The following is a 27,562-nucleotide window of genomic DNA, read 5'->3' on the forward strand; positions in this document are numbered from 1 at the left end:
ATTTGATACACATTACATCTTTTACATGCCTTACCTTGTATTCTCAACGATATCTACCACATTCTTACCTTTCCTTGCTTTGAAACAAAACAAACTGATCCCATCTTAAACACACTAAGAATCTTGAATAATTCACTATCCAAACAAAGTTTTGTCAGGAATGTTTCATCTGAATTTTAAGAACATTAAGAAAGTCATAAAAGAAGAGTAAAGATATACTCAAGTTTAATCCAAGTTTCCAGTCACCTTGAAAAGTATCCCTGTGCTTTGATTAGTATTTGCATAGTCAATCAATCATCTAACCATGTACTCACCATGACAAAATTCATAACTAACAAACATCCACCTACAAGAAGATGTTCTTGTGTTACCTTTGACATTGAAACATGGCCCACAAGAAACAGGATTAATTACAAGCTCAAGACCACAGCTGCCAAAACCAGGTGCAGAAAGCAAAGTTTATCTTCCATAGAGTAGCCAGAATAATGTTTTCAGAACTTTCAGATGATGCCATTTTCCTGCCCACAGGGAAGATTTCCCATCTAATAATAAATTCTTCTGACCTTATCTTATCCCACTAACCTCATCTTCCCACTCTGACCTCATCTTGTAACTCTTTCTCACTTGTCTGCTCTGCTCCTGTCACACAGAGGCCGGGCTGCCAAATCTTTCAGTCATCAACTCTGCTCCCACTTTAGGGCCTTTGCCCTTGCTGGACCCTCTTTGCTTTGTGCACTCTTCTGCAGATGACAGAGTGGCTCACCTCTTCTCTATCCAAAAGTCTCATTAGAGAGGCCATCTATAATATGCCTCCTGTTTCTCAAATCATGACTGTATTCCCTTCCCTTGCATAATGTTTCTTCCAGCACTTAGCCTGGGTTCTACATGATGTGTTTATTTTCCACTGGCCAGGCAGATTTCCCCCCTAGAATACAAGCTCCATGTAGACAGGCACTTTGTTATGTTCACATGGAGAACAGTGTGTGGCCTAAACTAGATACCTCACAAGAATTTAACTCAAGTCTATTGAAACAACCAAATCCTTCCATACTTCATTCAGAAATTGTATTAAACATGAACTCATTTCACATGATTTCTTTTTTCTTTCACCAAGATGATTTTATCCTGCCTACATGATGACAAAATTGTACTTTAGTCATAACATTATGTAGCTTTAAATTACCTGGTCAGTCCCATTTGTCTTAACTTACATATAAAAAAAAAAGAAAATATCTACTTCCATATAATTTAAATGATAATTTACATTAAAATACACTAATCTTATATAATTTTATTTATCATCACCATGTTTCCATTACGTTAACTTTACTTATTATTGCACCAGAATTATTCTAAGATAAGAACATAGTAAAAAGATTATATCACAATGCATTAAGACAGCTTAAACTAAAATAACCTCCCAAATTAAACACACTAAAATAAAACTGTGCTCTATAATACTGATTTGACTTCCAAGACTACTATCTTATTATGGCTAGCAATTATAATATTTTACTTTATCCACTGCCTGTACACCACACATCTTTTCTACAACTCACTCAATTTATTGATGGATAGGATAAACCCCAATTAATTGAGATATATGATAAAATATTGAGAAGAAAAATATCATCTTATGCTTTCAACCTAAATGGAATGAGAACCATAACTGAACTTTACTCATTTATCCACTGCTATGATCTTAAGTAAAACAACTCAGAAATTGTAAAACATCTGTAGTTTTATGTAATTTTTAGCTCATATATTTATTCTTAACATAATAATTTTCATTCCAAGTCTAGCTGAAAAAAATGATTAATTCAGTATCATACAAATATAGAGAATAGTCTTCTATCCATTATCTCAGACGTTATTTCATTTTAACCTAAGGATCTAGTCAGGGATCTAGGTAAAAATATACACATTTCAATTTTATGACTGCAATGGCTTTCATATCTAATTTTCATTCACTATGTTTTGCAAAATAACCACCTAAATCATCCTGCATTTTAAGCATTATAACCTTGGTTCCATCCCTCTCTTCTTGAGCTACTTAACTGAAGTCTCAACTAAGAGAGACGAACTTGTAGCAATTGAGAGCAGAATGGTTGTTGGCAGGCAGACGCTGAGGATAGTAGGTGGAGGGAGTGAAAAAGAAAGTTTCACTAATGGATATGACATTAGAATGTTAGGACTAAGAAGTTCTGGTGTTCTATTTCACAGTAGGGTAGCTATATATATATATATATATATATATATATATATATATATATAGTGTGTGTGTGTATGTGTGTGTGTATTTAGAAGCTAGAAAAAGGGATTCTGAAAGTTTTTATCATAAATAATTTATAAGTATCCAATCATGGGGAAATGGCTAAATTATGAGAAAGACACAGAATGGAATAATATGCAGACATTAAATATGTTCATAAAGATTATACAATATAAAAATTATTGATAAAATATTAAGATACAAAGCATATTGCATATTATAAAAATGTTCATCTACTTTAACAAAAGATCTTTACTTACATAAATCTGTGTGAACAATCCTGTTTCCAGATTAGAAGTAAAAATATTAATAATAGTAATGTCAGTGTTACTACTGAACATTATCACCTCTACTTTTTTAATTAACAGCTTGCAAATAAGTGCACATTTTCTAGAATAATAATGATGGTGAAATCCTTTTGAAAATGCTAGGAGGCTTTTTGTTATCATCCTACAGCAGAGATTGACAAATTTTCAGTAAAGCCCCAGATAGTAAATTCCTAGGGCTTAGTCATGCATTTAAAAAACTAAGCATCACTCTTATCTAGGGGCAATAAAATAAACAAACAAATAGAAATACAGAGGTGGACCAGATTTGGCCCAAAGACTAAAGTTTGTCCAACTGTCCTAAAGTCATTTTTGATAAATTATTTCAAGATTATATCATTGCTACACCACACTGTCTGGATACACCACTGCCTTTTTTTCTTCTGCATCCCACCTTCAAAATGTTACTTAACCTTTAAAACCTTTCTCAAATATGTTCTTCAGGATAGCTTTCAAAGTGTCCTTAACCAAATGAATTCTTTTCTTCTGAAGCATCATAGCATTTCAAACCTTCTCTAATTTTCCATAATACTACTGAGCTTAGTTCAATTACTGGTGTATCAAGCCTTAACATTTTACATGAGGAACCCTCTCTTATACATTTCTTATTCTATGGTGCTTTATACTAGTAGAAGCATAATAACAATGTTGAATTGAAAGAGGACTATTCACCACCTTCCATTCCTAGTAGACCCCAGTTTCTTTTAACAGACTAAAAGAAACATAGATATTGAAGATACTCATAAGTTTTTAATTTTCATATGAACTTTCATATGAAAATGTAACAACAAATTTTGTCTTAGAATCAACTAAAGTGGCCACCACATTGGTAGCGGAGACATGAACGAGACCTGGAAAAGGACCATGGAACCAATGATAGCATAGGCTGCTCTGTGAGAGCCAGGTATCTGACAGGCACACACTGCATGCCCACAAGACACAGCTGGGTCCTTCACTGTCCTTCCAAAGTTGAGAAAAGCATCAGACCATCTGTGTGTCTAAGGTCCTGGGGCCTGATCGTCCTGTCACTCTCTATTCTTCCTACATAAATGGCACCATCCTACACAATCAGGAACCCCAGGGACCAGGAAGTAGTCAAACAAGGTGAAGACTCGAAGTGAAGTTTGGGATTTCTTCAGACATTTTCTTATTTTTTATCTAAATCAAAATTCCTATTACATGGTTACAACAAGAAGTCTTTAGAAACCAGGGAACCATTCTACTCAAATTCAAATACCAGAAATGCCCTTGTTAGCTGTTTAATCCTTGGCAACTGACTTAACTTATTCAAGCCATGAGTTTTTAAACCCTTAAAAAAGAGAAGACAATAATAGAAAGTAGCTCATGGAGACACTGGGCTATTCTGAGAACACAATGAGTTAGTATATGTAAGTGTTTAGAACTGTGCCTGGAACACAGTAAGTACTTATCAGCGTTAGCCATGTATATATTCAAATACATGTACAGTCAAGAACAAAGAACATTGCTAGTACTAAATAACCTCTAAAAAGTCACACATACCCTTACCGTTAGACATATTTGGGTTTTATTTTATTCTTGAGATAGAATTACCATAGGAAGGAATTTACAGAAAATAGGAAACACACTATATAAGAATTATCAAGTAAGTTTTAAAAATGCAATAGAAGGAAAACAGCAAGCTGAAAATCCACATATGATTATGTGACGATGAAAGAAACAAGGAGACTGTTGAATCCTCCAGCATGATCACAATAGTATTTCCTGAGCATTGGCAGAATGCAATGACCAGAATCAGCTTCCATGCATGGGTACAATGGCAAATCAGCTCAGTGGTCATACTTACCATCTCCCTGCGCCTCAGGGAGACCTGCCTTTTTGACCCACTCATTAGCAGTGCTTAATTCCCAAAGCTTACTCTTCTCTTCCTTTGCTTCCTTGGAAACATGTTTCTCTGACTTCTCAGATAAACTGTCTGCAACCTCTTGAGTTCCTTTCTCCATTTTTTCTTCAAGAACATTCTCAAAGCTTTCCTGTATTGGTAGAGGTGAGGTCTCCACATCTGATTCTTCTATTTCCTGGTCTTCAATTTTAATTTCTAAGGGTTCTGTAACAGGAAGGGGGGATGGCCCTCGCTCATCACTTTCACTCAGCTCCTGAGAAGATGAACTTCTGGCACCTTCATCTGCACTGTTTTCATCATGGGCTTCCCTGTCCTCTACTGCAGATTCATCTTCACTGTCACCAGAATATGTGTGACTTCTGGATGAGGTTGATGAAGCAGTTTTTATATCTATAAAACATACACATGATAACATCATCATTGGCCCCTAGAATAATTGTTTTAATTTTGAAAATTACATTCATAATTAAACATAGTAAAAATTTTAAAGTGTAACTTAGTAAATTTTATATCTTTTTCCAAAATATTCTACATAATTTTCATAATAAGGAATAATCTACATGTTTGACTCTATAGAAGTTTTTAATAGGAGATAACAATTTAACTGTATATTAACTATTGTTTTGATTTTTTGTTTGAAAGCCACTTTATTGGAAAACATTTGTAAATCTCTACTTTGTTACATAAAAAAAGAATTATCTTTTTCTCGTGCAAAGACAGTTATTAGCTATCTCTTCGTATAATCACAGTATTGTCTGTGCAGGAACCATAAATGCTGATCTACTATAATACCCACCATACTAATTCATCCTGATATTTGGACATTTGCACAGTACCAAGATGCTGCATCATACTTTTAAAATGATGCTGTGTGTATGTAGAATGGGTTTTGTCTTACTTGAAGTTCTCCAGAAGTAGATGCTAAGATGAAGATTCATAAACAAGTGCTGAATTAAGGATGTGTTTCAGAGAAACTCTTAAGGGAATGCATGAAGCAAGGCAAGGAAGAGAAGAAGTCAATTGAGGGAGCTACTTCAAACATCTCAATCTCAGTCTGCTACCACAAGGGCCTCTAAAGTGGAAGTTATATTTATAAGGGTGTAATTTATATTAGCTAGGAAGCTGTTCTTGCATATTTTAGACCAGTCAGACAATGACTATGAGCTACCTCAGGGGAACATAAACTCCCTGGAACTTCAAGAATCTTTGTGTCTAGGGTAAGCTACTCCAGTAGCCCAGGGAAGTTGTCTGAAGAAGGTGGAGGGTGCAGAGCTCTGGAAAGGGAGTTGGGGAAAGAGATTTGGGGAGATTTGGGAGTACACTGAGGCATCCCTGGGTACGTGACCTCAGAATTTACATTACTCGGGAGTGCTATGTATTACCTAAAACTGTCCTTGACAGTGAAGCATCATCTGAATCTAAGGAAGCTGCACCACTTAAAATTCACTGCACACAGTGCTGTGGGCCAAAGAAATACATACTTGTTTCTGCTGTTTTAACCAACAGATCTGTGTTTATAATTGTTTCTTGTAGATAACTTTCAAATGTAATAGGCTACACTTAAATGCTGCCTTGCTTTCTTGTTTTCTTATGCTCTTACTCTTTTTTGTTCCTTTTATTTCTGTATTGTGGTTTCACAGATGGCTTCGGCAGCTAATGCAGAGTGTAAGGGAAGAAATACCTGTCTTTACCCTAATCCTCCTTTCTCCATCCCTCCAGCCCGCTGGCTCTCGCTGACAGGTTTTAGCATTTTAAGTATAGTCTCAGAGACATATCAGAGTTTCCACAAAGATTCAAGAGATGCTACACAGCAGTAAAAACAAACTCGAAAAAATCCTTTAAGCAACAGAACCCCTCAAGTACAATTCCATTTGCTCTTATCTCGTGATACCTTGACAAGCACCAGATGACCAGTATTTTTCACTGAAATCACATACTTTAGCCACTCATTCTTCATTCCCTGTTTTATAAATCTAGATATGCTGTCTCTCTGTAGGAAACATGACAGATCAAGTAAAAGTGTTGTCTTCCTTATTTCTATCAGTTTAGAAACTTTAGAATCTTTGATCTCTTCCTCCCTTGAGCATCTAACATTTGTTTTCTTTCTTTATTAAAGAAACATAAAACTTTGTTTATTAGCAATTTATGCAATGCCTCTCATTAATTACACAGTTAGCTAGGACACTATGTTATAATTGTTTGGTTTCCAAAAATGTATCTACCATCTGAGTATTGACAAGATGACTCCCACGTTGGGCTTGGAGGGTTGTTCACATAATAAAAAATGAGTACTCTTTTGTCTTTCTTAGTAGCTTCTATTAATTGTATTATTTTATTTCAAGAGGCTGAAACACACTTTGGTTCAATTTTCAGTTGGTCCTTCAGAGAATGATCAGGAGAATGAACGGCCTTGAAGTGGCAAGGCCACCTGACCTATCTTATAAATTCATTTCAGTTTTCAAATTTCTCTCTAACCTCATGGTATAATTTAGTTTCATTCTCATTCTTATTCTCATTTTCATACAGGCACTGGGGTAAGACTTTGCTGACCATAAAGCTTCAAGACCATGGAATGAAATTTTCAAAAACTAATTCTATGTATTCTCTTAGAAATAAAAATTCATACAAACACTTTCATGTAAAGAAATTTGGAGGGGCAAGTATTTGACACTGCATGTGAGTCAGCACTTGGGATACCTGAATCCCGTATCAGACTGCTTGGGTTTGAGTCTCCATTCTGCTCCTCATTCTAGCTTCCTGCTAATGCACACTTGGAGATGCAACAGGGGATGGCTCAGGTACTTGGGTCCCTGACACTCACATGATAGAAGCACATGGAATTCTAGGCTTCTGGCTTCAGCCTGGGCAAGCCCCAGCTTTTGCTTAGGGAGTGGACCATAGATGGATGATTGTTCTCTGGCTTGCTCTCTCTTCTCTGCCTTTCAATATATATAATTTCAGTAGATACTTTGAGGGCATATATGTAAAAATTCTTTGTCATTAGAAGGAAAAAACAACCTTGAAGGCATCTTGGAAAACCACTCAGCCCCCTATCCAATTTTATTTGTCCTTTTTGTGTTCCTTCCTGGTTCTCATGCTGAATTAACATACTCTTGATGTTTTTGGTAAAGAAAAGAGCTGTACTCATTGCCAGAAGCCTGGACCAAAGACAGGAAGATTGCTGCCATTGTTTTAGTCCTAAGCAGGATCTCTGACTTTTTTTCTCTCTACATTAAGTCAGACCCTAAATCCTCCTTTTTCATGTCATTTGTAATTATTCTTTCTTCTGCAATACTATAGTTGAAGTCTGATTTCATACAACAGGAGGCTGAAACAAACCTAAGTATCCCAGTCATGGACTCAGCTATTCATAATAGCTTTGAGTTTGATTATATTACTTAATTCTCTAAATGTACTTGCTCTCCATAAGTCAATGCAGAAATTATGATAAAACAAAATTTTTAATGTTCATTGATTTTCACCCACTTGAAGGGCAAAACCATAGATAGAGAGAGAGTTCTTCCATCTGCTGATTCACTTCCCAAATGCCCGCAACAGCCAGACTGGACCAGATTGAAGCCAGGAACCAAAAATTCCATCCAGGTCTCCAACTTATAGCAGGACACTGGATTGGAAGTGGATGAGTTGGGACTTGAACCATCCCTCTGATATGGGATATGGAGGTCCCAAGTGATTACTTAACCCACTGTGCCCTAATATTACATTTATCCTACTTAAATAATCACTTATTTTTTAAAAAAGATTTATTTATTTATTTGAAAGTCAGAGTTACAGAAAGGCGGGTGGGGGGAGAGAGAGAGAGAGAGAGAAAGAGAGAGAGAGAGAGAGAAAAGTCTTCCATCTGCTGGTTTACTCCTCAGATGGCCGGAACTGTGCTGATCTAAAGCTGGTAGCCAGGAGCTTCTTTCAGGTCTCCCACATGGGTGCAGGAGCCCAAGGACTTTAAACCATCTTCCACTGCTTTCCCAGGCCATAGCAGAGAGCTGGCTCAGAAGTGGAGCAGCCAGGACTTGAACCAGCGCCCATATGGGGTGCCGGCACTGCAGGCGGCGGCTTTACCTGCTATGCCACAGTGCTGGCCCAAATGGTCATTTATTTATAGTATGAGGCCTTTTTCCCCTTCATGACATCATACATATAGCATAATCTAAAAAATATTTGTCTTGTGATCCCTCCATGTGCATTATATTAAGAGTTAGATGACAGTACGCATTTATTGAGGTGAAAAAAAAAGATGAAAGTTAATCAAGACTATGCGCCCACTACAGAGCAAACAATGAGGAAAGCACTTCATAAATATACCATTTAATCTTATGGAATAGTTATTGTCTTCTTTCAATAGGTTCAGAAAATGAGTTCCAAAGAAATTAAATAACAAGCAACATTAGCTATAAAAAGCAAGTGTTGTAAAGCATTTCTTTAAAAATTATACTCCATAATAAAACCAAGACTCCTCTACCTGTCATGGACCCACTATTGCTTCTCTTAGTAAACTTTCTACTGTGGGCACTCAAGGATGACAGATGGGAAATGGTTCTCTCCAAAAGTGGTCATTCTTCATTTTGGCCACCATTCTAGAGCCCAATGGCTGTTTAAAACACTCGGAGAAATGCAATATGAATACAAAGAAAAAAGAGAGCACTCACAAACCTTCCCTGCTTTATTGTAACACTGGCCACGATACTATTTGTATGAAAAGATGTATGTCATTCAGTTACTTAGCAAATATTTATGGAACACAATGTGTGCATTCACAAAAATTGTGTGTGTGTATGTGTGTGTGTATGGTAGTGATCCTCACTTTTAATACAATATTCCCTGGCCAGCGCTGTGGCTCACTAGGCTAATCCTCCACCTGCGGCGCCGGCACACCGGGTTCTAGTCCTGGTAGGGCTCCGGTTCTGTCCCGGTTGCTCCTCTTCCAGTCCAGCTCTCTGCTGTGGCCCGGGAAGGCAGTGGAGGATGGCCCAGGTCTTTGGGCCCTGCACCCACATGGGAGACCAGCAGGAAGCACCTGGCTCCTGCCTTCGGATCAGCGTGGTATGCTGGCCACAGCGCGCTGGCTGCAGAGGCCATTGGGGGGTGAACCAATGGAAAAGGAAGACCTTTCTCTCTGTCTCTCTTTCTCTCTCACTGTCCACTCTGCCTGTCAAAAAAAAATAAAAAAAAAAATATTCCCTGATTGCCAACTTGATATACGCCTGCCTAGTGCTACCAAACACACACAGATCCATGGTCAAAACTGGTCTAACATAATTCAGCATGAACTCTGCTCTTCCTCCTCATAACTGAGGCTCTGCATTGTCTTTCTCCTTCATACACACTTACATAGATTCATTCACTTGCTAAGTGCACATTGAGAACCACCTATTTGCTATGCAATGCTCTACAAGAAAAGAAAGTCCAAGTCCCTGTTTCCACATAGATTGCATGCTTTATACAGACAGAGGTTATTTATTTGCCTCCTTTTGCACACCTACAATGTCAACTGTACATATTCATTAAGCTGTTTGTTCATTCTCCAAACAGTGATTGTGAGCAAATATCTTAGAAGTGGTTGCTATACTTCCATTGCTCAGACGTCAAATTGCCTGTTCTAAACCAATGACAAGGCTTGAGCTTAGTTTTCAAAAATTTCCTCACCCTGTAACATGGAACAGCGTTTTTACTATGGCTTAATATTACTATTTCCTCAATTATTATCTGGATTTTAACTTTTTTCTTTTCAGTTTATTAGCTGTAAGCTTATAGAGATACCTCCGTTTAACTACACACATATTTACAGTTTAAATACATAGACGTACTTGGATATGTGAATTCAATAAAAAATACAGAACATCCCAAAGATATACTATGAGTCCAAACCCAATGGACCAAATACTCTTGTGAATGCTAATTCAGTCTCTCTTTCTTATTCCTTAGTGCAAGGTTCAGTGAAAATCTGCATAAATGCTGCTACAATTTTATTCAAATTTACCATCATACTTGAATTTATACATCCTACTATTGCTTGTATAAATAGTTTTGTTTTGATTATACTCATGAGTTAATTCACATCAATTTATATTTTATATTAGCTACTATAGCTCAGTCAATATCTTCATGTACAGTAATACCTAATTAGACAAGTGTTTTATACTCAATAAATATTGTAGAATGAATGTGTGCTTAATGAAAATAGGAGTAGAAATCATTAAATTCAAGCTATGAATAGTAACTAGTTATCTGTCTTAAGAGAGAGCATACATCCTTCTACTGACAATTATTATCATGAATTGAAATGCTTCAATTCATCAAGACAACTACATTCTTTACTTGGTAAAGGTAAGTAAATAAATATGTATTTATGGGTAAATGCAGGTATTTATATATATAAATACAGATATATATTCACATGTAAATGCAGATATAGCAGGAGGAAAAGAAAATGTAAAGCTTAAAATTTCCCCATACTAGTGTATTAGTCAGCTTTTCATCACTTTAACAAAACTAAGTGCTAGGAAGCTTCTTGGGAAGGAAAAGGATTATTTCTGCTTCTATTTTGGAATTCACAGTTCAATACCAGGCTGCTCTACCAGTTTGGCATGTAGTGGAGGCTGGCAGTGGCAGAGTATGTGTGGAGAAATGATCCCATGATGAGCCAGGAAGCAAAGACAGAAGTTAGGCCAAACTAGGCTTCAATAACCAACCCTCAGACAAGAACTACCTTTCAAGGGCAAGTTGCTAGTAACTTAAACACTTCCAACTGACCCACTTCCTAGCCACCTAATTAGGTCAAGTCTCTGCCCTATTCCATCAACCCACTAATGGTTAACATAGACTTTAAACATCTGCATGAGTTTGGGAAGCAAAGTCCTTGTCGATCCACATGCACTCTAATACTGAAAGGAATAGCCATAACATTGTGACTAATCAGACATGCATCATACTATGCTGCATAAGTCTTTATACACTTATCCATTATTCTAATCAATTAATCCTTTATTCACAAGATGTTACTGAGCATCTAGGAGGTACCTTTGCTGTATACATTAAGAAAAATTACAGTTTGGTTAAGCATGCAAAAAAACCCCACACACATATACTCTGACCAGGAGCTGTATATAATCTGTCCATAAATCCTCTCTGATCCAAGAACAAACTTCACTAAAGTCCACAGGATGTGGTTTCATAGAAAATATAATTTCAACACGGAAGGAGAAGCCTTCAGCCACATGCTCCTCTTCAAGCCTAGCCAGGCCAAAAACCAGTGAGAATCTCAAAGTTAGTAAGTCAAGTAAATAAATGCTTTTATGACTCTGGAATTTTAAAAATGTCTTAAGGTCTACTTCAACGACTGAAAAGTGGCACAAATGAAATTATTATCTTTCTTACTAGAAAAAAAATTGACGGCCGGCACCAGGGCTCAACAGGCTAATCCTCCGCCATGCGGCGCCGGTACACCGGGTTCTAGTCCCGGTCGGGCCGCCGGATTCTATCCCGGTTGCCCCTCTTCCAGGCCAGCTCTCTGCTATGGCCCGGGAAGGCAGTGGAGAATGGCCCAAGTCCTTGGGCCCTGCACCCGCATGGGAGACCAGGAGAAGCACCTGGCTCCTGGCTTTGGATCAGCGAGATGCGTCGGCCACATTGGAGGGTGAACCAATGGCAAAAAGGAAGACCTTTCTCTCTGTCTCTCTCTCTCACTATCCACTCTGCCTGTCAAAAAAAAATTAATTAATTAAAAAAAAAAAAACTTGATTCAAGTCTTGCTTTCCTTTCTTTATACTCTGGGAACAGGATTCTCTTACTCTCATTCTTGTTCTCTCGCCTCCATAATGAGCTGCTTAGTCTTTATCTCTTACTCATTCGAATTACCATCCCAACTGTCTTAAACAGTATCAAAGTATATCCTCTGTGACATGATACTTTCCCACTCAACCTTACAACATTCATCTATGACAATGTATCTGGTGAATTAGTGTCTGGGGTTGCCAACACAAACACAGAGAAAAGGAAGCTGTCTTTCTTTTAAAACGATGGAAGTCTCACACATCATTCCTAAATCAGGGTGCTGTCTTCGCCGGCTTCCAGTCCGAAGCACTCTATCACTCATGGGCCGCCCAGCACAGTGTATTCATCAAGGCAGACCAGCGCAATTGGTAGCTGGCAGTTTAAATGGGGCTGACTTGTCACGAGTGTGACAGCCTGGGCAATTGTTTGCCCTCTGGGAACAGGTGCAGGCAGGTTCAAATGAAACACATCCAAATACTAACGGTGAGATTCTTAATCATGTCAATAAAAAGGATGTAGTGGTGTCTGGGATTCAGTGGTCACAATATGCCTCTCAGACTTCTGAAGATGAAATGCTGTCTGGCTTTTCAACAGTGTTCCAAGGAGTCCATCACGCCATTATCATTCTTAACACATGTTACTTATTTGCTGAATGAGATCTCTAATTCTGATGCTGTACATGCTGAAAGGTATGTTTTTTAATAACACAGGGGCAGATTATCAACATAAAAGGATGGAGAATATGAAAGCCTGGAGGTGAGAGACAGAAATAGTAATAAGCATTTTATTTTATAATAATGGTGATGTTTTAATGTAAATTCCAAGGACACAAAAGACCCCTTTGAAAGGATAGTTCCATAACAATATTATTGAAACAATAAAAGTAAATATCTGGCCCATTTTTAAAAAATGATTTATTTACTTATTTGAGAAAAAGAGCTTCCAAGAGAGGGAGAGACAGTCACTCTCTAAATGGCCGCAATGGCCAGGGATGGGCTAAGCCAAAGACAGAGCCAGGGGCTTCATCTGGGTTTCTCACATGGGTGGCAGGGGCCCAAATACTTGGACCTTCTTCTGCTACTTTCCCAGGCACATTAACAGGAAGCTGGACTGAAAGTCGATCAGCCAGGACACAAACTGGCGCCCATATGGGATGTAAGCATCACAGGCAGTAGTTTAAACCACTATGCAACAATGCTATCCCCTAGCTAACCAACTTAACACAGGCTTCTAAATTTCCCAATATTTGTGAATTAGCTATGTGTTCTTACAGCTTTCACTGCATATAGGTTTTAAAATGTTATATGTAATGGGTTTATAGAATGTCACTGTCTTTTTTTTTTTTTGGAAAAAATCATAGTAACAAGCATCTAGCATAAATGTAGCTAGATATCACGGCACTAACCAAAGCTCCTTAGAGTTCTTGCTATTGGCAATAAGTGCTTAATATATACAAAATAACATTTAGGAAATTTCTCTGTGAAGAATAACCAAAAAATAATACACAGTCTTAATTTTCCAAGTGTAATAAATTTATGCTGCTGTGTGATTAATTTGAAGGGCCAAATTTAACATTCATGAGAAGATGAGTAAAGAATGGCTGGTGCCGCGGCTCACTAGGCTAATCCTCCACCTGTGGTGCCAGCATCCTGGGTTCTAGTCCCGGTTGGGGCACTGGTTCTGTCCAGGTTGCTCCTCTTCCAGTCCAGCTCTCTGCTGTGGCCCGGGAGGGCAGTGGAGGATGGCTCATGTCCTTGGGCCCTGCACCCGCACGAGAGACCAGGAGGAAGCACCTGGCTTCTGGCTTCAAATCGGCGCAGCGCACAGGCCTTAGTAGCCATTTGGGGGGTGAACCAACGGAAGGAAGACCTTTCTCTCTGTCTCTCTCTCTTACTGTCTAACTCTGCCTGGCAAAAAAAAAAAAAAAAAAAGCAAAAATAAAAAAGATGAGTAAAGAATGGCCAACTATTAATAGAGTTTCATGAATGAAGGCGCTGAAGTAAGGCTCCTGAAGCAGAGTAGAATCATGGGAGAGGAAGGGGACAAGCTGGAATTCGTTAAAGGCCTGGCAGCAGATAAAGAAGCCTATACAGAAAGGAGAAAGATCAATTTGGGTGCAATAAGAAACTGTCCATTTTTATTTACTCTTGTAAAAAACAAAATAAGACAAAATGCAGAGCCTAGGAAGTGGGATAAGATGAAGAGCTCAAGATCAGTACTTCGAAAATGTGTATTTTAAGGAAAAAGAATCTTTTTATTGGAGATATTTGCTTTAATTTTAGATAAGTTGTTATTTTCTGATTTTAGAAAAATGTTATATTTTTCCTCCAAAATGCAGGTTCTGAAGTTGGGTAATGTTTGTGTCTTGGTTCTACTACTTTCTGATTGTGAGCCTTTGGGAGTGATTTAATCTTTCAATTACCAAGCTTATTTATTTGTAAAATTGTGGAAAAAAGAAAAAAGTAACTATTTTTAAAGTTATTTGAGGTAAATATCATTTCAATAAAACATTTAGCACAGGGTTTAGCACATAATAAAGTCTTAGTAAACAGCATCTATTCTGTGACCTACTACCTTTCCCAATATAGGATTTCAATTAGTTATATACATGCACCATTCAGTGTTAAAGCTTAGCTATTACTGTCAGTTATTCAATAATTGTAGGTGTAAGTGATTAAAGCTGTATCCTCTATTTGAACAACAAAAAATTAAGAGTCCTTTGTGTTTTTTCAACAGCTATTCTTATTTGCAAATACATTTTCAATCATTTTCCAGGTTCAAGTCATTGGGAACCTTTCCTTAAAATTGTGGATTCAGGTATCATCACTTTTCCACAGAATTATTCAACTTTCTGTAATGTCACATAATAATATAAACTTAACTCCAATATTTTCATTCAAACTGAGAAAAAGCTTATATGTTAGGCATGTCTAGCCCCAGAAAAATAAAATCTAAGTATTAATGGGTATTATAAAGGTCTAGTTTAAGATATTTAAAAATATTTTAACCCCCAACATCAATCTTAAGAAGTTCATTTAACTATAACAAAAACAAATGCAAATTGTGTTTTCAGGTTTACTGATAGTTAACATCATTTAATGTTTCTTACTGTACTTCACTCTTTACTCTGGCCATCAAGGAAGCCCCAGATTAAATGTTTAGTTCATGCATGGTCATGGTCCCATCTCTGGTTCCCAGTAAAATTATCTTCTATTTTGGTGCCGGTGCTTTGGCATAGCGGGTAAAGCTGCCGTCTGCTGTGCCAGCATCCCATATGGGCACCAGTTCAAGTCCCAGCTGCTCCACCTCCAACCCAGCTTCCTGCTATGGCCTGGGAAAGTAGTGGAAGATGGCCCAAGTCCTTGGGCCCCTGCACCCATGTGGGAGACCCGGAAGAAGCTCCTGTCTCCTGGCTTTGGATCAGCACAGCTCCGGCCATTGCCTCCAATTAAAGAGTGAACCAGTAGATGGAAGACCTCTCTCTCTCTCTCTCTCTCTCTGCCTCTCCTTCTCTGTGTAACTCTAACTTTCAAACAAATAAATAAATCTTTAAAAAATTATCTTCTATTTTAATCTATGTTGAGTAGCATTTGTCTCCCCAAAACTCATATAGATGTTTAAACTGATATCTTAATGCAAAAGGTTGATGGATTATAGGTACAGATTTGATCTTATCTTGACAGCTAGGAAGTGAGGCCAGTGGGAGGTCATTATGCCATTAGTGGTGTGCCCTTGGAGGGCAGTTCTTACAAGAGGGTTGATTATTTGAGTTGAAATTCTATGGAGCTGCTCTCTCTTTCCCTGCTTCTTGAGGCACTGTGTGATGGTTCCCATGCACCTGCCAACATGAACTTCCAGCACACACTGGGCAATGGGACCACCTATTTCTGAACTGTAACTTCCAAACTGTAAGCTGAAATAAGTCCTTTCTTTCTCAAGAAGTTCCTGTTGGGTATTTTAGTTAAAGTAACAAAAGTGGATCAATACACTAATAACTTCTATTTTTTATTTTATTGCCTTGATGTGTAACAGTGTATGAAATTTCAAAATAGAATGGTTTGGATTCTTTTTTGAGGAGAGTAGAACTAGAAATTAAATATCCTCTCATGATTACTTAGTTTACTCTTACTTTATATTGTTCCAATATACTTCTTGAATTCAAAATTTTGAGGTTTCATACAAAGAAAAATTTGAGAGCTGAAAAGAACTGAGAAAACAGACAGCAACTCAAAAAGAGCCATCACAATGTGACCTTGTTCTCCAGTCAGAAGGAAACTGCAAGGACATGCACATACTTAAATGTGAGACAGAACTATTATTAAGTCTTTTATATGGCCAAGATGCACCAGGAGAGATCTTTGAGTAATAACCAGAGTCTTGGTCAAACCTTTTTATAGGACAAAGAAGAAAATGAGTTCTTCCCCCTCCCCCACCCATTAGATAGAATTCAGGTGAATGAAGCTCAAGACTCTGAAAAATTTAAGGAATACTTCAGACGGTGGGGTATTTTTCTATACCTGAAAAGTTCTATATTTTGCCTGTGAACATTTACAGTGATTTTAGGCTTAAAGTTTTAAGTAAGCCACTAACTCTTCCATGGGATTAATATGCCAACATCCTGTGTTCAAAGTGTTTTGTTTTTTTTTTTTAAATACACTTAGGAAGCAAACTCTCAAATTCCCCTATAAGTAAAAAACACATTTAATTTTTTTGAAAGCCATGAAATATGTGTGTGTGTGTGTGTGTAAGTGGAAATAATAAGTTTCCAAGTAAACAGATGACTCTTACTACAGGCTTTACCTGACACCCTGCTAAAAAATCCCCGCAAACTCGGGTAAGAAAAAGGATGAGGAATGCTCTGTAATTATCTATGGGAAGTTAGGGAATCACAAGCTAAACACTCCCTTATGAGACGATTATCTCATTAAATATAAAGAAAAGTAGTAAGCACACTGACTAAGCAGCCTATGTCATAGGATAAACTGAACAACTCGCCTTGTTTGTCCTCTTCCAATTCGCTCTCAGAGCATCCATCATCCCCATCTTTCACATTGTCATCAGCATCTGGTGCCTTCTGTGATGAGGTTTCACTCTCCCTTTCAGTGCCTAAATTATCTTTTTCATCATCTGAGGGTGACTTTGACATTCCATTCATTTGATCATCAGCCTGTCCTTCTTCATTAGGTTTCTCATTTTGTTTCTCCTCATCGACTTCAAAATCTTCTTCATATTCTGAAAAAAAGAAAATCTCCACTCTAAGAAAGAAAATAGAATCCCTGATGTTTAACCCATTTCACATTAATGAGAACTTTGACTCTATTATCCTCTCAGAGCCTTTCTTCTTCTTCTTTTTCATATAATTAGTGAACATGGGACACTAACAGCAAATGATCAAAGATTACAATCAGCTACATATACCAGAGCACAAAAGAAATGAAGTTCCCAATGACAAGGCTGGAACCTAATAAAAGTTCATTTACAAATGGACATCATCATTTACAATGGCCAAAATGGAAAGAGAAGAACATGATATAAAACAATAAATTAGAAATAAATTAAAAATGAAGAGAACAGGATTACAATAATGAAAGTTAATTTGGCAACCCAATGAGGTCATATTTCATATGAGAAATGTTCAAAATATTTGGATATCAAGTTAATGAATAGTGAAGTGGAAAAATTCAATTAATCAAGTCTAAAGGCCCTGAGAAGTAACACTGTGAATAGCACATTCTTTGAGAATCAAATGGACATCAAGAAAAGGCATTATAAAGGATCCATGCCTAGGCCAGAACTGAAATCACATGCATTATTCATTCCTACAATAAATGAAATAATTACATTCCTAGGATAAAAATTCTTGCAAAATAAAATATTCCTGTCACAGTCACAAATTTGCCTCATTCCCTACAGAGCGACAACAAATATGTAGCAGGAAAAAGAAATTGTCACATCAGATAAGCTCCAACTGTCCCTTGTGGTTATAATTTTTCACCTTTCATATTTAATTGTTCCCCTTTTTCTTTCACCAAAGACTAAAAATCTTGAAGTGACAACATACCAGGGATAGAGAGGAAAAGGATCTCATGCAGAACCAATTAAGCAAATAAACAATTATCCTTAAAATAAAAATTACAGGGAAAATAAGGTTTCCCAAATTTGTGTTTTAGTTGTTAGATATTCTGGCTTCTCTTCCAGAGATGGAGACCTCTCGGGTAATTACTTGAGAGCTGCCCACCCTGCTGCAATGAAAGAAACTTAATTTAGAAATGTATGCCCCTTGCATGCAAGGAAAGCTCTGCTAATGAAGAGAAGAAATCAAGGCAATGTAAGAGGAAAAGTGAAATCAAAAACACTAATGAAGAAAGACAAAAGAGAATTAATCACAGAAATGTTTTCAGAAAAAAATCTAATACATTTAAAGAAGAAATATAAACGTCAATAAAGAAAAATTGTAAGCTAAGCAAGAAGATGAAGCCGGCGCTGTGGCTCACTTGGCTAATCCTCCGCCTGCGGCGCCAGCACCCCGGGTTCTAGTCCCGGTTGGGACACCGGATTCTGTCCCGGTTGCTCCTCTTCCAGTCCAGCTCTCTGCTGCTGTGGCCCGGGAAGGCAGTGGAGGATGGCCCAGGTGCTTGGGCCCTGCACCCACATGGGAGACCAGCAGGAAGCACCTGGCTCCTGGCTTCGGATCAGCGCAGTGCACTGGCCGTAGTAGCCATTTGGTGGGTGAACCAACGGAAAAAGGAGGACCTTTCTCTCTCTCTCTCTCTCTCACTGTCTAACTCTGCCTGTCAAAAAAAAAAAAAAAAAAAAAAGCAAGAAGATGGAGAATTTGGCTTATACTGCATGACACAAACAGGACATACTAATGAAAACAAATTTTTCAAGCATGTATTTCACTAGTTAACTGTGACTAAGTGAGCCTTTATTGAGAAGCTTCTATGAAGAAGACAATAAAATTGGAAGGTTAAAGACGTTGCAATAAGACAACCCTGCCCTCAGGGAATCTCCAATTTTTGTTCAGCAAATAAGAGGTAGGTGCACATGAGATGTTATGATCATTTTATAGTAGTTTTTATATATAGTTCTCCATAATGCTAGTTTCAACACTACTGGGCTCAACTGCCACAGCTTTTTATATAGGACTTGTAATAAATTATACTGTCAAGCAGACAGGGTGGAATCAAAGAAGAATGGAGGGTTACTTTAGGGGATTGTAGAAGATTTCATAAAAGTACGGTGTGAGATTAACTGAAGCATAGACATACAAGAAGACTTCAAAAGATTCATGGAAAAATGAAATTAAAAGGCAAGTTTGTTATAGTGCAAAAAATGTTGAAATCTATGTATACTTTTTTCATAATTTCATGAATTTTCTAAAGACTTTCTATATGTAAGGATTTCAAAAGTTCTTTACACCAAAATAAGCTTATCTTTCAATTCCATTTCCTGTAGACTTTTTAAAGTGTCCTAAACACGTACCATTTTGCAGATGTTTGCTGCTGGTCACAAGATAAACAGGGGGCCAGACAGAACATGAGTTGACTGCTACAACTGCATCCATAGTGCTTCAGAGTGAAATGTGAATGTTATGTGGCCAGGCATGTGTCCCAGTTCAAACACTTACTAGCTCTGTAACCTTGTACAGTTTGTTTAATAACTTTAAGCTTCAATTTGTTCATGTGTAATATGACTAGTACAAAGTTGTGGTGAATATTAAAACCAGTAATCCCTGGAACATGTTTAGTACCGTGCCATAAACACCAGGTGCCTAATAAACACAGGAGATCAGCAGTAATAGCGGTTGTGATGGGGAGTGGAGGGAGCTGGTCATGGAACAGGAGAAAGCACGTGTGATCTGCACTCCATAACAGCAATCCACTTATAGTGGAGGCACCTGATTTAAATCAGAGCAGTACTACCGTCCTCAATTAGGTCACAATTACAGTTATGTTTTTGAAGCAGAGTAGAAAATTGAAAAAACATGGAAGTGAACCACAAGAAAAATCCCATTTTGCAGGCACTTCTGTACTTTCTTTCAAAATATGAAATGTAAGGCAGCCCTGGCTTTGTTCTATCTCTACTACCATCACATCTAAAGATCAGCCTTATGTTAGCCATGAAAGTTCTGTTAGCATTATGGCTCCAAGCACACCACCTTGGTGCCACCTACTCATGTTTTTCATATGAATGAACTCCTGGCAAGCTTTCTGGAATCTTTTTCCTAATTTCTTCTGTTCCCTCCATTCCACTTTCCTTCCTCCAGAGAATTTAATTAGCTTGTTGTTTACCATCCCCACTAATGAGGACCTGCGTCAACACCAGATCAACATCAATCTACTCCTCACCTTGCCCCCCAACCTCCATTCAAGCCCCTTACAGCCCTCACATCCACGGCTGCCCTGCAGAGAGTTAACGCTTCGCTGCTGGTGCCACTACTGCTGTTCGTTTGTTAATAGAAATGGACATCTAAAGTCCACTAACTCGCTGAAAGATCTCAGGAAAAGCTGTGTCATAGGTATAAAGTATGTCCCTGATAGCACTAGCCATGTTTGTGTAATTTAAAAAAAAAATGAGGAAAATGAATAGCTTCTATTGAACAAGACTTTGATAAAATTCCACATCTTTAAACTTAAAACACAGAAAGCCATGTCCCGTTTGTTACTTTCCCTGTGATTTGTGTTGCTACAGGTATTTTTAAATTCTCAAAGATAAGAACGAAAACTAGAAGGAGTCACAGAGTGAAATGACCTGGGTCTTTTTTAAGAAAGTCACATTAGGCCAGTGCCGTGGCTCACTAGGCTAATCCTCCACCTGCGGTGCCAGCACCCCGGGTTCTAGCGCCTGTTGGGGCATCGGATTCTGTCCTGGTTGCTCCTCTTCCAGTCCAGCTCTCTGCTGTGGCCTGGGAAGGCAGTGGAGGATGGCCCATGTGCTTGGGCCCTGCACACGCATGGGAGACCAGGAGGAAGCACCTGGCTCCTGGCTTCAGATTGGCACAGCGCGCCTGCCATAGCGGCCATTTGGGGGGTGAACCAACGGAAGGAAGACCTTTCTCTGTCTCTGTCTCTCTCTCTCTCTCTCACTGTCTAACTCTGCCTGTCCAAAAAAAAAAAAAAAAAAAAGTCACATTATTTCAGGAATAAACAAACATAAAGTCTGGACCATAACAGCTCTGTAATTACTCTTTTGGTTTTCATTAACCCTACAGAAGCAACAACATGAGAGGAGGAAGAAGAGAACTAGAAGTGACCCCTTCTAGCCTTTCTTCAGTCAGTCCAGACTACGCTATTGTTCCTCAAACCCAGGCTTTGGCCCCTGGGTATAAAGGGACCCTCAGGCAAATCCTTTTCTTTGATTCTTAGGACATCACCCACAATGATGTAGCATCCTGGAGAGCTTGTACAGAATAGAAGATTGTACAGTGTTTGAAAGTCCAAGTTTTGGAATTAGACAAACCTGGTATGAATCCTAGTTCCGTTCCTTTCTCTCTGCATGTCTGCACCTCGGTGCCCCAGTTAAGTGCAAAGTAAGTGATTCAGTGCTCTGTGCCAGGCACTTTGTTATTGTTGTCAGTACTACTTTTGGTTGTCTATATACAGGTATGTGTGTCTGTACGTATAGGAATGTGCAGGGTAGGTGGGAGGGGAGAGGAGTAAAGACAGAGGACAGGAGAAAACATAAAAGGCAGACAGACAGGTTTTAGCACCCCAGGTTCATCAACTGCTTTTAGTTATGGACTGCTCTATCATTATATAATCATGTAGGTTGTACCTACCTGGTGCAAAGGAATTCATTAATTTTTGCCTAAGCAAGTGAATTGAAAAAGTAGGCCAACAAAGTAGGCAAAACTCCCTTTGCCCAAAATGGTTTCTGTAGGAATCAATAGAGCCTCTGGCTTACACAGATCCAAACCCTACTTCCCTCCTTAGTTCTACACCAAGAAGCACCCTTGACCCTTTTGGGTTTAGGTAAGCCTCCAAGCAGGCAGGTAAGGAAGGACTACATGCAAACAGCAGAAAGAGCAGGTCAGAATTCTTCACTTTCAAGAGAGTTGCCAAAAATGCGCCTAAGTAGCAACATTGTTGCATATTTTGATAATCACATTTTAGATTTAAACAAAACAACAGCAGCCACAACAAAACAGCCCTGTGTTCTTGATTACCGTATTTGAAAGTATTTTCCTGGTAATCTTCCCAAACATCTTCTACTGATTTTCGTTTTTGTTCCATTTCTTCTATGGCCGTTCTCACATCTCTGACCCCCATTTTTATTTCTTGAGCTGAAAAAATGGTTGACATAGAGATTTTCTTCCCCTTCATCTCATTTCTTCTTGGTATCAGGTACTCTCTATCCTTGCTCAGTTTCATGTCATTCTCCAATTCCTCTCTCTTCTCAGAGATCTTTCCTTTTCTATGTTTTGCTGAAGATGTTTTTGTGTCAAGGCCCATTGCGATAATACACCTATTAAAATATTAATAAAAAGTGTTAATTAGCCCTTATAAATAGCACAGTGGGATCTGAGAGCTTTTTAAACCACATCTCTTATTCTAGTAATAAATTATTTTACTACAGTACATATAGGTTAATTAAAAATAGTTATTTTCTCTTATTAGTAAACAAAACAAATTCCTAATACTTTTACCTATAATAATAAACAAAGAAAGAAAAAAACTTATTACCAAGAACTATAGTATCAATCAAAATTTGTGCCTTAAAAAATATTTTTGTGGTCAGAATGAAGCCAGAACTTAACAACTAAAGAAACTGTAGGAAATACACAAACACTTGGAAACTGAAAAACATGCTCCTGAATGAGCAGTGGATCACAGAAGAAACCAAAAGGGAAATAAAAAAATTCCTAGAAAATAAAGAAGATGACAATATAACATATCAAAATTTATGGTAAACAGCAAAAAAAAAGTGTTAACAGGAAAGTTTATAGTAATTAGTGCCAACATCAAGAAATTGGATGGGCATCAAATAAATGATGTAATAATTCATCTCAAGGATCTACAAAAGCAATAACAAACCAAACCCAAAATTAGTAGGAAGAAAGAAATAATAACAATTAGAGAATAAATAAAATTGAAAACAAAAAGATACAAAAGATCAATGAAATGAGCTTTTTTTTTTTTTTTGAAAAAAAATTGATACACCATTGACCAAACTAACCAAAAAAGGTAGAGGTAGAGGAGAAGACCAAATTATTAAAATCAGAGATGAAAAAGGAGATGTTACAATGGATACCACAGGAAAATAAGAATTATCAGGAATTTTTACAAACAGGTATATGCCAACAAATTAGAAAATCTAGAAGAAATGGACAGATTTCTGGGCACATACAATCTACCAAAATTGAGTCATGAAGACATACAAACCTAAATGGGTAAATAAGCAAGATGGAGATTGAATCCATAATAATGGCTCCCCCAACAAAGAAAAATCCAGGGCCAGATGGCTTCACTGCTGAATTCTACCAAACCTTATAGAAGAACTAACTCCAATTCATCTCAACCTATTCAAAACAATTGAAGGGGAGGAAATTCTCCTAAACTCCTTCTATGAGGCCAGTATCACCTTAAATGCAAAACTAGAAAAAAATACAACAAAGAAAGAGAACTATAAACCAATATCCCTGATGAACATAGATGCAAAAATCCTCAACAAAATACTAGTTAATCAAATCCAACAACACCTCAGAAAGATCATTCACTTGGACCAAGTGGGATTTATCCCTGGTATGCAGGGATGCCTCAATGCATGCAAATCATTGAATGTAATATACAACATTAATAAACTGAAGAATAGAAATCATACTATTGTCTCAATAGATACAGAGAAAGCATGATAGAACACGATCCTTTCATGATAAAAGCCTTAAGAAAAATGGCTATAGAAGGGACATACCTCAACACAATCAAGGTGATATTTGACAAACACACAGCCAGATTCATATTGAATGGGGAAAAGCTGGAAGCATTTCCACTAAGATCCAGAACCAGACAGCAATGCCCACTCTCATCATTATTACTCAATATGCTTCTAGAAATTTCGGACAGAGCCATTAGACAAGAAAAAGAAATCAAACCAATACAAGTTGGAAAGGAAGAAGTCAAATTATCCTTCTATGCAGATCATATAATCCTATACATAGGGGAACCATCAGACTTCATTAAGTAACTATTGGAACTCATAAGAAAGCTTGACAAAGTTGTAGGATATAAAATCAATACACACAAATCAATAGCTTTTGTATACGCAAACAATGCCATGACTGAAAAAGAACTTGTAAGATCAATCCTATTCACAATAGCTACAAAAAAATTTTAAATACTTTGGGATAAATTTAACCAAGGATGCAAAAGATCTCCACAATGAAAATTAGAAAACATAAAAAATAAATAGAACACACAAAAAATTGGAAAAAAACTTCCATGTTCATGGATTGTTATAATTAATATAAAAATGTTCATACTACCCAAAGCAATTTACAGATTCAATTCAGTCCCAAACAAAATACAAACAAGATCCTCTCACATCTGGGAAAAAATTATCCTAAAATGTATATGGAATCCCAAGAGACTCTGAATAGCGAAAGCAATCCTCAACAACAAAAATTATGCTGGAGACATCACCATACCAGATTTCAAGACATACTACAGGGAAGTTGCAATCAAAACAGCTTCATACTTCACAGGAATAGACATGCCGAACAATGGAACAGACTAGAAACTAGAAATTAATCCATTCATCTACAATCAACTAGTATATGACAAATGAGCTAAAATCACTCTCTGGAGAAGGACAATCTCTTCAACAAATGGTGTTGGAAAAATTGGATCTTTTCATGCAGAAGTATGAAAAAAGATCCCTGCCTTACACCCTATAAAAAATCAACTTACAACTCACAGTGGATCAGGGATCTAAATATAAGACCTGAAACCATCAAATCACTAAAGGAAAATATAGGGGAAACATTCCGAGACATTGGCATAGGCAAAGACTCCTTGGATAAGATCCCAGAAGCACGGACAATAAAGGCAAAAATGGACAAATGGGATTACATCAAGCTAAGAAATTGCTGCACTGCTAAGAAACAGTCAACAAAATAAAGAGGAGACTGACAGAATGGGAGAAAATATTAGCAAATTAAACATCTGATAAAGGTTGAATATCCAGGATATTTAAGGAGCTCAAGAAATTCAACAACAACAAAACAAGAAACCCAGTTAAAACTGTTCTAAAGGGGCCGACGCTGTGGCATAGTGGGTAAACCCACCACCTGCATTACAGGCAACCCATAGAGGTACTAGTTCAAGTCCCAGCTGCTACACTTCAAATCCAGCTCTCTGCTATGGCTTGGGAAAGCAGTAGAAGATGGCCCAAGTCCTTGGGCCCTGGTACTCATGAGGGAAGACCTGCAGGAAGCTCCTGGCTCCTGGCTTTGGATGGGTACAGCTTCGGCCATTGTGGCCATTTGGGGAATGAACCAGCAGATGGAAGGCCTCTCTTTCTCTTTGTCTCTCCTTCTCTCTCTGTGTAATTCTGACTTTCAAATAAATAAATAAATCTTCAAAACAAAAAAAAAGGAATTGCTAAGGATGTGAATAGGCATTTTTCAAAGGATGAAACACAAATGCCCAATAGACATATGAAAAGATGCTCATGATCACTAGATATCAGGGAAGTGCAAATAAAAACCACAATGAGGTTTTACCTCACCTCCAATTAGTTATCATACAAAAATAAAAAAAAAACTAACAAACGCTGGCAAGGATGTGGAGAAAGGTACCCTAACCCACTATTTGTGGGAATTTAAACTAGTACAACTGTTATAGAAGACAGCATGGAGATTCCTCAGGAATCTGAAAATAGATCACATGACCCAGTCATTCCACTCCTGGGAATGTATCCAAAGGAAATGAAATCAGCATAAGAGAGAATTATCTATAGCAGCTAAACTCACAATAGCTACAGAATGGAATCAACCCATATGTCCATCAAGTGATGACTGGATAAAAACATTGTGGTACATATTCACAATAGAATACTAAGACCAGCACCAGCTCACTAGGCTAATCCTCCACCTGCGGCGCCAGCACCCCGGGTTCCTGTCCTGGTTGGGGCATCGGATTCTGTCCCGGTTGCTCCTCTTTTAGTCCAGCTCTCTGCTGTGGCCTGGGAGGGCAGTGGAGGATGGCCCAGGTCCTTGGGCCCTGCACCCACATGGGAGACCAGGAGGAAGCACCTGGCTCCTAGCTTCGGACTGGTGCAGCACGCCGGCTGCAACGTGCTGGCCATAGCGGCCACTTGGGGTTGAACCAATGGAAAAAGGAAGACCTTTCTCTCTGTCTCTCTATCTCTCACTGTCTAACTCTGCCTCTCAAAAAAAAAAAAAAAACAGAATACTACTCAGCCATAAAAAGGAATTGAATACTGGGACTTGCACTGTGATGTAATGAATAAAGATGCCACCCGCAGTGCCGGCATTCAATATGGGCACCAGTTAGGGTCCAGGCTGTTCCACTTCTGATCCAGCTCCCTGCTCATGTGCCTGGGAAAGCAGAGAAGATGGTCCAAATCCTTGGGCCCCTGCACCCACATGGGAGACCCAGAAGAAGCTCCAGGCTCTTGGCTTCAGATCGGCCCAGTTCAGGCCTTTGTGGCCATTTGGGGAATGAACCAGTAAGTGGAAGACATTTCTTTCTGTCTCTCCCTCTCTGTCTATAACTCTACATCTCAAATAAACAAATAAAATATTTTCTTAAAAAAAAGAATTAAATCCCATATTTCACAACAAAATGGATGCAACTGGAAACCATTAGGCTTAGTGAAATAAGCCATTCCAAACAGACAAATATCATGCTTTCCCTGATTTGTGGTAACTAACAAACAAAATACAAAAAAGTGTTGTATGTGGGTGAAATTGACATTTTGAGATTTGATTATTGTTTATAGCCCTTATCTATACTCTTGAGGTATTATGGGCTTTTTAATTACCACTTGTTGAATCCTTTATTTAAATGAGGGCTAAGCTTGTGATTACAAAGCAAAGTGAAAATATGCCATTGTAAAAATTAAAGAAAAATAAGAAAAGAAGGAGGAGGGAGGGTGAGAGTGATGTGGGAGAGATGGTAGGGCCAGAAGTATCATTATATTCTTAAATCTGTATGTATTAAATACATGAATTTTTTTTCCTTTTACACAAATTTAAAAAGAAGTTTTTTGCCTTTTAACTGATACTTATGAAGATGCAAAGAATATAATGATATGGATGTAGATATA

The 27,562-nt window shown here is 37.9% G+C and overlaps 1 protein-coding gene across 1 annotated transcript in view; it reads right to left on the bottom strand.

Annotated features, from left to right (window-relative positions):
• Nucleotides 1-27,562, bottom strand: part of ERICH3 (glutamate rich 3) — a 118,633-nt gene that overhangs the window by 12,586 nt on the left and 78,485 nt on the right. Inside the window, exons 10-12 of the mRNA XM_062190095.1 lie at nt 22,440-22,738; nt 17,267-17,503; nt 4,424-4,870 (exon numbers count right to left, since the gene is read on the bottom strand). Coding sequence (XP_062046079.1) covers nt 4,424-4,870; nt 17,267-17,503; nt 22,440-22,738 — 983 coding nt within the window. The remainder of the gene's footprint in view (nt 1-4,423; nt 4,871-17,266; nt 17,504-22,439; nt 22,739-27,562) is intronic.

Source organism: Lepus europaeus, chromosome 5 (assembly GCF_033115175.1).
Source record: "Lepus europaeus isolate LE1 chromosome 5, mLepTim1.pri, whole genome shotgun sequence".
Classification (NCBI taxonomy): domain Eukaryota; kingdom Metazoa; phylum Chordata; class Mammalia; order Lagomorpha; family Leporidae; genus Lepus; species Lepus europaeus.